At 40.0% G+C, this 14,343-nt stretch overlaps 1 protein-coding gene across 1 annotated transcript in view; it reads left to right on the top strand.

Moving 5' to 3' along the window:
• The window catches only part of CDC25C (cell division cycle 25C), a 30,640-nt gene extending 18,638 nt beyond the window's left edge, over window positions 1–12,002 (top strand). The window contains exons 9-15 of the mRNA XM_047085307.1: window positions 3,641–3,901; window positions 5,280–5,381; window positions 6,931–6,993; window positions 8,527–8,625; window positions 9,170–9,303; window positions 9,914–10,025; window positions 10,224–12,002. Coding sequence (XP_046941263.1) covers window positions 3,641–3,901; window positions 5,280–5,381; window positions 6,931–6,993; window positions 8,527–8,625; window positions 9,170–9,303; window positions 9,914–10,025; window positions 10,224–10,373 — 921 coding nt within the window. The 3' untranslated portion in view covers window positions 10,374–12,002. The remainder of the gene's footprint in view (window positions 1–3,640; window positions 3,902–5,279; window positions 5,382–6,930; window positions 6,994–8,526; window positions 8,626–9,169; window positions 9,304–9,913; window positions 10,026–10,223) is intronic.
• Window positions 12,003–14,343: the final 2,341 nt, after the last annotated feature.

Genomic DNA, 14,343 nt, shown 5'->3' with positions numbered 1-14,343 from the left:
GTTGTTTAATTTCCACCTAATTTGTGAATTTCCCAGATTTTTTTTTCCGTTACTCATTTCTGATTAATACATTGTGGTCAGAAAACATACTTTGTATGATTTCAGTCTTTTAATATTTATTGAGTCTTGTCTTATGACCTAGTGCATGATCTGTCCTGGAGAATATTTCATGTGTATTTGAGAAGAATGCATGGTCAGTTGTTGGGTACAGTGTTCTGTAATGTCTGTTAGGTTTAGTTGGTTCATAGTATTGCTTCAATTAGTTTTTGAACTTTCTAAAAATGCTCCATACTAAATGTGGCCATTACTGGCCTTGCTATTCTTACAGAGCCTTTGCATTGTTGTTTCAGCCTGGAACATTCTTCCCATAGGTAACACAGGATTTTTTTCCCTCAATTCAGTCTCATTTCCCTACATGTGTTAACCATCAGAAAAGCCTTTCTTGACAAGCTTTCCAACCCAAATATATTCCCTATCTTTTTATTCTTCTTATTTTTTACTTATAGAATTTAAAAGCACATATTTCTTTGTCTCTTCCACTCCCTTATTCACTGCTATGACACGTAGTAGGTACTCAGAAACTGCCAAGGAAGTATGTGGATATGGAAATCTGGAAGTAAGAGCAGAAGTCTTGATTTGAAATAGATATTTGAGAGTCATCAGTATAAACAATACTTACTTTCAAAACAGAAAATTTGAATTCACAGATAGAAAAAGAAAAATCACATAAGGCCAAAGTGAGGAGATATAAAAGGGCCAGGACCTAACCCTCGTCCAACATCTGTTAGAGGTTTGATAGTGAAGAGGCTCAACAAAGAGGACTGAAAAGGAGCAACAGAGAGGTAGAAGCATCATGGTTCTATAGTTTAGGGATTGCCTGTACCAGCCCTAATCTAAACTAGAAGGTGTCTTGAAGCCAAGGAAGAAGGCAGTAGCCAACTCCATGGAAGCTACTATGAAGTTCAGAAAGATATATGTCCAAAGATACAGTGATATGAAGATTGCTGATAACTTTGACAAGACCAGAAGCCAAGTCTATTTGTATAGAAGAGTGTGCAGGCCATGAGGAAATGGTGATGCCTTCTCAGTTTACAAAATAATAATTATTCAATTAGATCTTTTTATAAAATCTGCAGGTAGACTCGAGCTTAGCAAGTTTCCTTTTCTTCTTCCTGGCCTTTTCAATACTTAAAACTCCCAAATATTGCAAGTATTTATTGATTCCTTAAAGAAGGAAAATCACTAATTGGCAGATATTGAGTGCCATCTAAGCCAGCTGGTCCTTGGTTCTCCCCACTGCTGCTTCTGAGAACTGGGAAATTTTGACTAGCAAGACAAAGCTAAAGTATCATCATGTCTTCATGACCAGGCATGTATGCTCTTTGCAGTAAATTGCCTTTTGTTTTAATATAAATGTGTTGAAAAGAATCTGTTAGAAAAGTAGTGGCTATTTCTGTTTGTTAAAGTAGTTTTCTGCTGTCATTTATTTCTGGGTTCTTGCCTTTGGATTATACAAAACACAAAAAGATATTTATCACCTTCATTATCACCGTAATACCTACTAGAAACCTAAAGCATCAATGCAAGAGAATAGAGATTCAAGAAATAGACCCATGCATATATGGCCAGTTGATAATTAGACCAAGATACAAAAGCAATTAAATGGAGAAAACATGGTCTTTTCAACAAATTGTGCTGGAGCAATTGAAAATCTATATGAAAAACAAAAACCTCAATCCATACCTCATGCCGTATATAGAAATTAGCACAAAACGGATCATAGACCTAAATGTAAAATCTGGAACTATAAAACATCTGAAGAAAAAAACATGGGAGAAAATTTCTGTGACCATGGGTTAGGTAAAGGTTTCTTAGATATAATATTAAAAAATGGATACATTTCCCTTAGTAGCTCATTCATTCCAAACTCTTTAAAATGAGCCGTTAGCCTAATAATTTGGTATGTTCTAGGAAGGCTCTTATGGTTAAAAGAAACAAAGACTGCACTAAGGCCATCAAATTTGAAATTCCTATCTGGCTTTCTCCTGCCTTCTTCTCAGGGAAAAATTGAAATTATATGAAGAATAGTGGGTCAAGAAGTCTGGGTAGCCTGTTCCTCATTCCTTTACTACATCTCTCTGCCACTATACCTTCGGTTCATCCATGCATTCATCACTGGCCTCATGGCCTTGACTGTATCTCTTGACTTCTTCCTTTTAAGCTTTGGCTTCTGTTGCTGCCTAATTATTTTGCCATTTTCTAAGTTAGACTCCCAGGAGAGAGAACCTAATTGGCCCAGATTATTTTTACATATTCTAGGCTACTAAATGGGTGTGTTGAACCAGCAATATGGCCCTGTCAGTGGCTCTGGACAGGGTTGTGGGGATGTGGGGAGTTGACTGGCATGGATCCAAGGGAAAAGGTCTGTGTAAAATATTGGTAAATAAAATGTGAACTGTACCTTCAGCTGGTACCATGAACAATGGAGTTTTCCTTAGATGGGACCATCGATGTGACAAACACTGTAATAGATATAGTTACTATAAAGTAAAATTTTGATGTTCTTTTTTTATTCTCCCAGAAATCATTGACCATCAACTTGTCTTCTAGTTATAACTCTCTTATTATCTAGCTCACTTCTCAATCAATCCATAGCAGTTGGTGAGGTGAGTGTATAAAGTAGAAACTTTTGGCTTTTATCTAGGCAAGAGATAGAAGGGATATGGGAACAGAGGATAAGAATCTTGGATTAGTTGAGGGGTACCTGGCTGACTCAGTCACTAGAACATGGGACTCTTGATCTCTGTGTTGTGAGTTCGAGCCTCATGTTGGATGTCGAGATTATTTAAAAACATTTCTTTTAAAGAATCTTAGATAAGTTGAAAGTTGTTATCAGAGGTCATTTAATATATCCCTCTGCCTGTGGTTATAATACCCAAATCATGGCTTTCAAGGAGACAGTAGTCCATCATGTTACACTTTAGTCTGGGCCAGTAACTCCAAGGCTAGTTCTTCATGGTATTTAATCCATTTTTCCCCTGATAGTCTTCATAATATCAATCCTATAATAGTAATCTTGATATTAGATTCTAGTGTTCCCGTTTCCCTTGCAGGATGCTTATTTTGCTATTTTTCTTTCCCACTAACAACCTCCTTTATAAGAAAGCTGAGTGGTATTTTTTCTCTGTCCCTCTAAGAAACTACTACCCAAAAAAGTGACACATACTCTTGCTGCCTAGTATTTTTTTTTTACCCAGACTGACCTTTTTGGTTTGTCATCCTCTATTTTGTTTGGGTCCTTAAATGTTGATTGTCAGAGTCTTAAGATCCTATAGAGAAATTGTGGGATTAGGTTCATTTGTTTGTTTTTTCCCTTGACTGGAGGAATTGAGTTTGCACTTGCTTTCTCTTACAAGAATTGGTGTATATAAGATGGTCACGTGGTGAATTTGGTTTGGCTTAGAGTTAATGTATCTGGGGGAGATGAAACATCATGCAGTCTGAGGAGAAAGATGTTAATAGGAGGGGAAGAGTGGTTGCTTACCTAAGGTTTTGCCTATCAAACTTTAGGGTTGCTAGAAATCACCTGGGCAACTTGCTAACGTGCAGATTTTAATTCAGTCTGTGGTCCAATATCTAGGATTCTTCATTTCTAACAAGCTCCCCGGAGTATTCATGCTGCTGGCCTGCAGACACACTTAGAGGAGTAAGAACATGGCGGGGGGCGGGGGGTGATATTCCCATACAAGCATCTCTGAATAGAAGCTCCTTGTATCGCTCACCTTCACTGCCAGAGACTCTGAACAGGCCAAGACTGAATCAGGTGGTAAAATTCAAGGACAATCCCATAGCGGATAAAGTAAAACAGGAGTATTGTTCTCACAACAAAGAATTCAGGAAGGTAAGAACTTTTCAAGATGAGAATCTGTTTAATGCTCTTTCTTGTCTTTTCTGCTTTTTTGGTGTGAGGATTGCTTTAGTATATCTTCTTTTTAATTACTTTTGCTTTTTGTCTCTTTGTTCTGACTTTTCTACATCTGCATCCATGTATAAAATATTTAACAGTAAGTATTTTTTATATTATACTTCTGGAAATGATGTTGGCATACTGTCTTCCCAACTTTCTTTTTTAAGATCTGAGAGGATACAAGGGAACCTTGAATGGTAAGGATATTTACTGCTGTTTTAACTGCATTCTGACAGAAATAGCATCATGGAACACACTGTTTGGTGGCAAGCAACTTTTGAAAAGCTTAGCCCCCATTTCCTACCTCTCCTTTATAAAAAAATCTAAATACATTTGGCTGTTTTATAGTACATAAGTTTCACATAAACAAAAGAAGCTGTTGTGAGGGGTGCCTGGGTATCTCAGTCAGTTGAGCATCCAACTTCGTCTTGGATCACGATCTCGCGGTTCCTGAGTTCAAGCCTGCGTCAGGCTCTGCGCTGACAGCTCAGAGCCTGGAGCCTGCTTCAGATTTTCTGTCTCCCCCTCTCTCTCTCTGTCCCTCCTTGACTTGTACTCTGTTGCTCTCTGTCTCTCAAAAATGAAAAAACATTAAAAAAAAAAAGAAAAAAAGAAGCTGCTGTGAAATGTCCATAATCCCATAGGCCAGAGATAATTATTGTTAGCTGGTGTATATTCTTCCAGATTCTTTTTTGGATGCAGTTTTTTGTTCTCTTTTATTAAAGTGGTATTACAAAAGTACATGTTTTCTCATTTTTTAAAGGATATCATGAACTTATTTTCATGTCAATGAAATTAATCTACAACATACTTTTTTTTTAATGTTTATTTATTTTTGAGAAAGAGAGAGACAGAGCATGAGCAGGAGAGGAGCAGAGAGAGAGAGAGAAAGAGATGGAATCCAAAGCAGGCTCCAGTCTCTGAGCCGTCAGCACAGAGCCCAATGTTTGGGGCCTGAACCCACAAACCATGAGATCATGACCCTAGCCAAAGTCAGACACTTAACTCCCTGAGCCACCCAGGTGCCCCTACAACATACTTGTTATTGCATAATAGTAATATATAATGTGTAGAATATGATTTGTTTAAACAAGACACTGTTATTTATTAATAATCTTTATCTATTATAAACTTGCTGGGATATACATTTTTACAGATAAATCTTTGTGCGTATTTTTATTTCCCTAGGAAAACAAACAATTATTAGATCAAAAGGTGTGCATATTTTTAATAAGTCTCCACTCCTTCTCTCCCCTGGTTTTTAAACTTTTAACATGAGGAATTGGGGTGGGGGAAATCTTGTCATCTTCAGGGCTTAGGTCTAAAGAAGGCAGTCTCTCTGTGTGACGTTAATATCACTCAGATGCTGGAGGAAGAGTCTAACCAGGGGTCTCTGATTGGTGATTTCTCCAAGGTGAGTTTGGTTATACTCATCCTATATTTCACTGAGTCATTTTGGATTTGAGTCTTCTTTTTTTTTGTTGTTGTTGCTTGCAGAGGACACTAGGTATAATCATGTATCCTCACCAACTACTATTTGATAAACTGAAGGTGCTATCATGGTAGATCTAGACCCTAAGCCTTTCCAGTGAAAAAGTACTTTTTATTAATTCTGGGAAAATCCAAAGCAGTGGGGAAGTGTGAGGCTTTTTACTTTTTTCTTTTTAAAAATATCTTTTAGGGTGCCTGAGTGGCTCAGTCAGTTGAGCGTCTGACTTTGGCTCAGGTCTGATCTCACCGTTTTTGAGTTCGAGCCCCACATCACGCACTGTGCTGACAGCTTAGAGCCTGGAGCCTGCTTCAGATTCTGTGTCTCCTTCTCCCTCTGACGCTCTCACACTCTGTGTGACCTTCTCACACTCTGTGTGACCCTCTCACACTGTGTGTCTCTCTCACAAAAATAAAATAAAACATTTAAAAAAATCTTTTAAAATTATATAAATAATACTTGGTCATTACAGGAAAAGTAGAAAATGCAATATACCTCAAATCTTATGAACATCTTGGTATATATTCCTCCAGACTTTTTTCTCTGTATTTTCACAAACACACATGCATATTTTACATACACAAATACATATTTTTGGGTTTTTTTGTTTTTTCACAAAAAATGATTTATACTGTTTTGTGATCTACTGGGGTTTTTTTTCTTCCTCATTTAATGTATCAAGAACATCTTTTCATGTCAATAAACAGTTCTTCATCATTTCATAATTTTAAAAACTTTCTTTCTTTCAAGAGAGAGAGAGAGAGAGAGAGAGGGTGAAAGCGGGGAAGGGGCAGAAAGAGAGGGAAAGAGAGAATCCCGAGCAGGCTCTGCACTGTCAGCGCAGAGCCCAACATGGGGCTTAAACCCATGAACCAGGAGATTATGACCTGAGCCAAAATCAAGAGTCAGATGCTTAACTGACATTCAGGCACCCCAACATCATTTCATAATTTTTAATAGTACAGTATTTCTCTTTTCTTTCTTTCTTTCTTTCTTTCTTTCTTTCTTTCTTTCTTTCTTTTTCCTTTTGGATTCCCATAATTATTTTAAAAGATTTTTATTTTTTTACTTTTTTATTTGTAAGTAATCTCCACACCCACTGTGGGGCTTGAACTCACGACTCTGAGATCAAGAGTCACACACTCTACCAACTGAGCCAGCCAGGCATTCCTGCCCATAATTTCTTGATAAAGCTGTTCTTGTAGCATATTTACTTTTACAAGTTTTCCTTTTGAACTGTACCAAGGTGGACATATTTATAGCTAAATCTAAAATTTTGTACACACCCTTGATTAGTTCCTTAGAATCACTTCTTAGAAATGGATTGCTACATATGCAAGTTATAGAGACTCTTGATTGTTTTGAAGGCATCTGGGGTTTTAAGGTCAGTTGGAAAGGAGGACAATTTGTGGTCTTTGATCTCAAATTGGGGTATAGAAAATTTGTTGTTATTTCAGCTCTTGGGTATTTCTAGGTGTGTGTGCTGCCAACCGTGTCAGGGAGACATCAAGATCTGAAGTACATCAACCCAGAAACAGTAAGCAGATTTCTGGAGATGGTAACTGGTTACATAAGCTACCATCTGGTCTGTTCTGTCCCTAAAATCCCACTTCCATTATATTTCTTTCATTGTGTTCACTCACATAGGCACCTCATTCAACTGAAGCTGTGTTAAAGGAGTCCCGTTTATCCCATTCTGTTGCCTTTATTTTTAATTAAACCAGTGATATAAAATTGTTATGAAAGAGAGAAAACAATAAAGGAAGGGAGGGCAGGAAAAAAGTCAAAATCACTCAGTTGAGGCAAATTTATATCCTGGTTTAGAGGTTACAATCCCATTGACACCTTTCAGCGTGTGGTAATTATTTATAGTGTTCTCTTTCACTCTCAAAAGTGTCCTAATTTGTGCATTAGTTATTTGGTCACCCTACCCATAATCTCATCACTGGAGATAACCACTAGTAATATTTTCCTTATGGTCTTCCATGTTTTATTCTGGAACATATTTGATAAAAATAGAATCATAATGAACATGTTAGCTTCTATACATGTTGAAGTTAGCTTAGCAAGACATTGTAAATATGTTTCTACCTCAATAAAAAAAATCTATATTATCCTTTCAATGACTATATAATATTCTATTATATTGGCATGTATAATTTAACCAAACCCCCATTATTTAAATTTTTTTTTTTCAACGTTTATTTATTTTTGGGACAGAGAGAGACAGAGCATGAACGGGGGAGGGGCAGAGAGAGAGGGAGACACAGAATCGGAAACAGGCTCCAGGCTCCGAGCCATCAGCCCAGAGCCAGACGCGGGGCTCGAACTCACAGACCGCGAGATCGTGACCTGGCTGAAGTCGGACGCTTAACCGACTGCGCCACCCAGGCGCCCCAGCCAAACCCCCATTATTGAATATTTAAGTTATTTGTAATATTTTGATAACCTAAAATAATGAATGCAGGGATGAATATTGTTGTCCCACATCTTTGCGTACTTTTCTGTTCACTAAAGATGCTGGAATAGAAATTACTGAGTCAAAGTGTAATTACACTTACATTTACAAAATTCACTCCAGAAAGGTTGAACCAATTTACACTGTTACAAGTAGCTTAAGGATGTCGACCTTTTCCTTCCTTATCCTTTCCTGAAAGATTTGCTTTCTTCCTTTACGATGGAGCATGGGGAACCATTTCCCATTTCTTCCTGCAAGGTCGGAATTGCTATCTGCTACCTGTACCACTGCAGAAGTCCTTGGGTGTCTTCTGAGAGGCTCAATGCAGCCATGCCTGCCTCCAGATGAGTGGCTTGAATACGATTTTCTCTGGTGTCTTGACAATACTAGCTACTTCGGTGTTCCAAAAAGACCATTTCCTATTTTATCCTCTTGAATGGGGGGTAAGGATGCAACCATTGCTCCATTTCAAAATATAGGGGGCCTTTGGAGGACGGGCATACAGTAGAATCCTGGGTGACTAAAGGGAGTACAAATGACGAACTGTGTGAAGGGCTGTTCTCTCCCTTGGAGTGACTGGGAGCAGAGTGTTTAATCATTGTTTCTGTGCAGGTGGCTGCCTTACTGTTAGGGAAGTTCCAGAGTCTGATTGAGAAGTTTTATATCATCGATTGCCGCTATCCATATGAGTACCAGGGAGGACACATCCAGGTGAGGTTACATAGGGGACATTAGTTGGGAGGGGCTGGAGGTAGCTCTTTATTGAGCAGAGTCTATGGATAAAAGCCCTATGAACTCCAGAACCAGGGCAGAGGTTATACATTTGGATAAGGCTGCAAGTCCTCATTCCTATTCTAATTCTGTGTACGTCGAGCAATTTACTTTCCCTTTTCCTCCTAGACCGATCTCCCCCTATTTTGTTGGAGCCAAGGGCTCCTACTTCAAATTAAAATATTAATGCAAGGATTGAGAAGCACTTTGCAGATACTCACAGACATTCCTCACAACGATTCCTACATGTTAGGGGTTGGAGGGTCAGTTCTACAAACATTTATTGAATACCTACTACATACCAAGCTCTGTGCCAGACCTTGGGGATAGACCCAGAGATATAATTAGATCTATGTCCCAAAAGTGCTTATAGTCTAGACTTCTTTGCCCAGATATCCCAAGATGGTATCCCAGTTATTTCTAAGTGTTGTAACTGTCCAGAGGTGCTTAAGGAAATACAGTACTTACCAAAATTCTTCTACAGGGAGCCTTAAATTTGTACAGTCAGGAAGAACTATATGACTTCTTTCTGAAGAAGCCTGTCATACCTCTGGACACCCAGAAAAGAATAATCATCGTGTTCCACTGTGAATTCTCCTCAGAAAGGGGTCCCCGAATGTGAGTGTCTACATGGGCAGATGTTGGAAATGGACCTTGAATTGGGACTTAAAACCAGGGAGCCTTCCCAGACCAGTTCAGACAGAGACTGGAATGAATGAATGAATGAATGAAGAATGCATATTTTCCATTGCAGCTTAAAGGTTAGAGAAGTGGAAGGAAAGGTTTCTACAATTTAAAAGTTTGGAGCAGAGGGGTGTCTGGGTGGCTCAGTCACTTATGCATCTGACTCTTGGTTTCGTCTCAGGTCATGATCTCACGGTTTGTGGGTTGGAGCCCTGCATCAGGCTCCCCACTGACAGCGTGGGACCTGCTTGGGATTCTCTCGCCCTCTTTCTCTGTCTCTCCCCAACCATCAAGATAAATAAACTTAAAAAAAAACATTTTTTTTAAAGTTTGGAGTAGTGAAGGAAAAAGGATTGGGAATGAGATACCAACAAAGGAAAGGAGAAAGAGTGACTACTTGGACCTTGTTTTGCAAAAACAGTGAGATCTGGAAGTCCTTTGGGGTTACCCATAGTCTATTCTTTGTTCCCCTCCCCAGCAAATGGTCCACCGAATCCTGACCTTGCTTCTTTTCACCCCACCCACCTCTGGGTTTTCTCTAAAGGTGCCGCTCTCTCAGAGAAGAGGACAGGGCTCTGAACCAGTATCCTGCATTGTACTACCCAGAGCTATATATCCTTAAAGGGGGCTACAGAGACTTCTTTCCAGAATATACGGTAAAGAATGGGGCACGTGGGCAACAGGAGAGCTCAGACTTGGGGGAGCCAACTTTAGCATTAAACTTCCAGGGCCTGCAAAGCCCTCCGAGAAGAAACTGCTGCTCTTCTTAGCTACTACTATCAGCATCTCCATTATAGTTAGTAGGCAGAGTTCTGGAAACTGGAGTATCCCTTACTTTGTCCCCTACCTTTCAGGAACTGTGTGAACCACAGAGCTACTGCCCTATGCATCACCAAGACCACAAGGCTGAGCTGCTGAGGTGTCGAAGCCAGAGCAAAGCATGGGAAGGGGAGCGGCAGCTGCAGGAACAGATTGCCTTACTGGTGAAGGATGTGAGCCCATGACAATGGATCAGTGGTTTGCTGCTTACAAGTCACCCAAAGACACTGTAGAAACCCTGAACAGAAAGAGCCATGCTGAATGTGGCAAAACCCAACATTGTTAAAAGATGGCTGCAAACCAACAGGCTGCCAAGATAATGAAATTCTAGGCCTGGGGGTTGGTTTTAGCAAAACTGCTGGCTGTTGACTAAGTCCCGGAGCTGGCTTTAGAAGGCTGTAGCTTTGGGTTGGATGGAGATTTGTGTTGCTTCAGGAAGTGGTTACATTCTCTTCCCAATTAAGTGTCTTCTTACAAGCCAGCCAGCTCTTTCTCTCCCTGGGTCTGTGCAAGGGAGTTGGGCATCTTCTTTCTCTGTACTTTCCTTCTTTGTTTCCCTCTCTCTCTTTTTCTTAAATGAGAAAATAAACACTACAAAATTAGAGATTTGATTGTGAGCTCAGTCTACTCCTAGAAGGTCTTTATAAGGAAGAGATCACCAAATTAGACTCCTTTAAACAAAGGTGTAACCATCTTGATTTATAGCCGAGGGCAAGGTGCTTTTCTCTAGACCTGTAGTTCTCAAAGTTTGGGCCCTGAACTGTAAGCATCATCTGAATTTCTTTGAAATGTAAATTTTCAGGCATCACACAGTTAACTAAAACAAAACTTCTGAGTTAGGGCTCAGAATTCTGGGTTTTGAAATTTCCCTTTCAGGTGATTCTGATGCATGCCAAGCCTTGAGAAACTCTGCTCTGGAATTAAGGAAAACCTTTTAAACTGCATTCTCCAGCAATATCCTGGCTATCCTTTCCTAGACCATTCCAAGGTATGCGTTACCTAAAAGTGTGCCCCATACTCAGCATGCTGTGATAACTAGGCTCAGAGAAGCAAGATGATTGCCATGTCTAAGGCAGGTTATAGTTCTGAGTTGGGCTCAAAAAGATTCCTTGTCTACAGTGGAATTTTGACTTTTCTCATTTCCCACAGTCTTTTCTCCACTTCATTTCACATCTCACAGAGATAAGTTTAGGACTTGGGAGAGTTGAAAATAGATATCTGTGCTATCTGAAGATAGGAATAAAAGGATACAAAAGTAGTAAGCAGGAGCAGTTAGACTTAAGGAAGACCTTTTCAACTATTTTCCAGCACTATCCCAGGCTTTCTGTTCTTAGAGTTCTTTAATGTAACCAGGCTTTCGTCTTCATAGTGAGATACAGCACTATGGCCTGGGGTGGTGGTAGAATTGCCACTGATCATTGTCATTCTGCATTAACCTGGTAGGAGTGCTAGCCCAGGACTGGAAAAGGACAAAGGGCTCTGAAGCCTGGCTGAGATAGAATAGAGACAAAAGTGACATCTTCCCAGGTTCTGGGGCCAAGAGACTTTTTTTAAGTAAGTGGGAGGGAAGAAGGGCAGTAGCTGGATTGATGTTTGCAAGGTTCGCTAGTGTGCTTCTCTTGGAGTGCGGCGGTTGTGCTTCCCAGCAGAGGGCGCTGCTGTATTCTTTAAGGCAGCTTCTGGAGTCAGCAGCCTCCGCTGCTTGCACTTGCCTCTCTGCGCAGAAGGAAGCTACCTCTCTGGCCTTCTCCCTGAGCCCTTGAGCTCAGAGCTCAGAGGGCTGAGGGGAAAGGAGAGAAAAGCTGTTGCTGTATTAGGTGCAGAAGGCTGAGGGGAAGATGCTGCTTCTCTGTCCCACTCCCACATCCTTACGCCTGCCAAACAGGTACTCCTAGTAGCCGGAGGAGGAAAATGTTTGAAGTACCTCCACTTCCAAATATGAGGAGGGAGTCCCCTGACTTATTGCCTAACCTAGTGGGTCATTTCCTGATCATTTTCCCCAGAAAAGTAGAAACAAGCCCCCACCTGGGAAGAGACTGGTGCTCATGTTCATATTTCAGTAACTTTTTTTCCCAGTCCCATTTTATTTTATTAGTATTATTTTTTAACATAATTTATTGTCAAATTGGGTAACATATAGTGTATATACAGTGTGCTCTTGGTTTTGGGGGTAGATTCCCATGATTCATCGCTTACATACAACACCCAGTGCTCATCCCAAGAAGTGCCCATCACCCATTTTCCCCTCTCCCCCACACCACCACCCCCATCCCCCCTCTGTTTGCTCTCTGTATTTGAGTCTCTTATGGTTTGCCTCCCTCTCCCTCTGTAACTATTTTTCCCCTTCCCTCCCCCATAGTCTTCTGTTAAGTTTCTCAGGATCCACATATGAGTGAAAACATGGTATCTGTCTTTCTCTGACTGACTTATTTCACTCAGCATAATATCCTCCAGTTCCATCCACGTTGTTGCAAATGGCAGGATTTCATTCTTTCTCATTGTCAAATAGTATTCCATTGTATATATAAACCACATCTTCTTTATCCATTAGTGATGGACATTTAGGCTCTTTCCATAATTTGGCTATTACTGAAAATGCTGCTATAAATGTTTATAGCAGCGCTTTCAGTAATCTTAATTAAGTGGAAATTCTGAGTTTCAAAACAAAAACTAGGGCTTAATTAGTTACCTACTTTATGAAAAATTGTATTTGCCTAAAAGGCACCATTTTCCTGTATAATTTCTTGTAATATCCTCCCACCTCATAGGTACCATGTGATTTGATTTATGTTATTTTCAGGAATAATAACAGTAGTTAACATTTTTCGGGTGCTTATTATATGCAAGACTTTTTATGAACTCATATGTATCGACTAGTTTAATTTTCACAACACTCCTGTGAGGCAGGTACTTATTATTAGGCACATTTTACAGATAAAGAGAGTAAGAAACAGAGGGATTCAGTAACTTTTAAAAAATTACACAGCTAATGGGCAACCTGGGTGGTTCAGTTGGTTAAGCAAATGACTCTTGATTTTGGCTCAGGTCATGATCCCAGTTAGCCTCTGCTGAGCACGGAGCCTACTTAAGATTCTCTCTCTCTCTGCCTGCCCCTCTCCCCCACTTGTGCTTTCTCTCTCTCTAAAGTTAAAAAAAAAATTAATTAAAAAAAAAAGTTCACATAGGTAATGAATGAATGGTGGAATCTGGATTTGAACCCAGGCAATATGGCTCCAGTGTCCATACTCTGAATGGGTTTGCCGTTACCACATCCTCAACAAAGAACAATATGACTCTCTAGAGTTGACAGTGTATTACATGTTAAATATGTAAGTGAGTGCCTCAATTATAGTTTCTTAAGAAGTCAAGGCCATAAGGGTTGCTTGGGCTTGGGAGATGAGGTTAAGGGCTAAGACCCTAGCCCAGAGACCTTGGAATGAGGTATATATTCGGTTACCTCTACACTAACACTGACTGGTTGGTATCTGTTCATTATAAAGTCAAGAAATGAGGACTGGAAATCTTTCAGTCTGAAAACATGGTTTTCACTCTCAGCCCAGGATCTGGCTGACCTCTGCCACAGAGAGGGCAGGAGCATTTCCTTTCCTTTCCTTTCCTTTCCTTTCCTTTCCTTTCCTTTCCTTTCCTTTCCTTTCCTTTCCTTATATAAAGTGGGAGGAGGTATGGAAGATTCTCTTTCCCCATTCAATTCATGCAAATGTTAAGGAAACACCAATTCCTTTTGTTTTTATTATTTATTTTTCAAATGTTTATTTATTTTATTTTATTTTATTTTTTTAAAATTTTTTTAACGTTTATTTATTTTTGAGACAGAGAGAGAGACAGAGCATGAACAGGGGAGGGGCAGAGAGAGAGGGAGACACAGAATCCGAAACAGGCTCCAGGCTCTGAGCTGTCAGCACAGAGCCTGACGCGGGACTCGAACTCACGGACTGTGAGATCATGACCTGAGCCGAAGTCGGACGCTCAACCAACTGAGCCACCCAGGCGCCCCTCAAATGTTTATTTACTTTAAAGAGAGAGCAGTGGAAGGACAGAGGGAGAGGGAGACAGAGGATCTGAAGCGGGTTCCATGCTTACAGCAGAGAGCCCAATGCGGGGCTCAAACTCAGAAACCTCGAGATCATCACCTGA

Source organism: Lynx rufus, unplaced genomic scaffold (genome assembly GCF_022079265.1).
Source record: "Lynx rufus isolate CCGP_SWC_20201006 ecotype Redwood Valley unplaced genomic scaffold, mLynRuf1.p SCAF_1, whole genome shotgun sequence".
Taxonomy (NCBI): Eukaryota; Metazoa; Chordata; class Mammalia; order Carnivora; family Felidae; genus Lynx; species Lynx rufus.
Note: the sequence above shows the minus strand (reverse complement) of the source record. Positions and strands in the feature narration are given on the sequence as shown.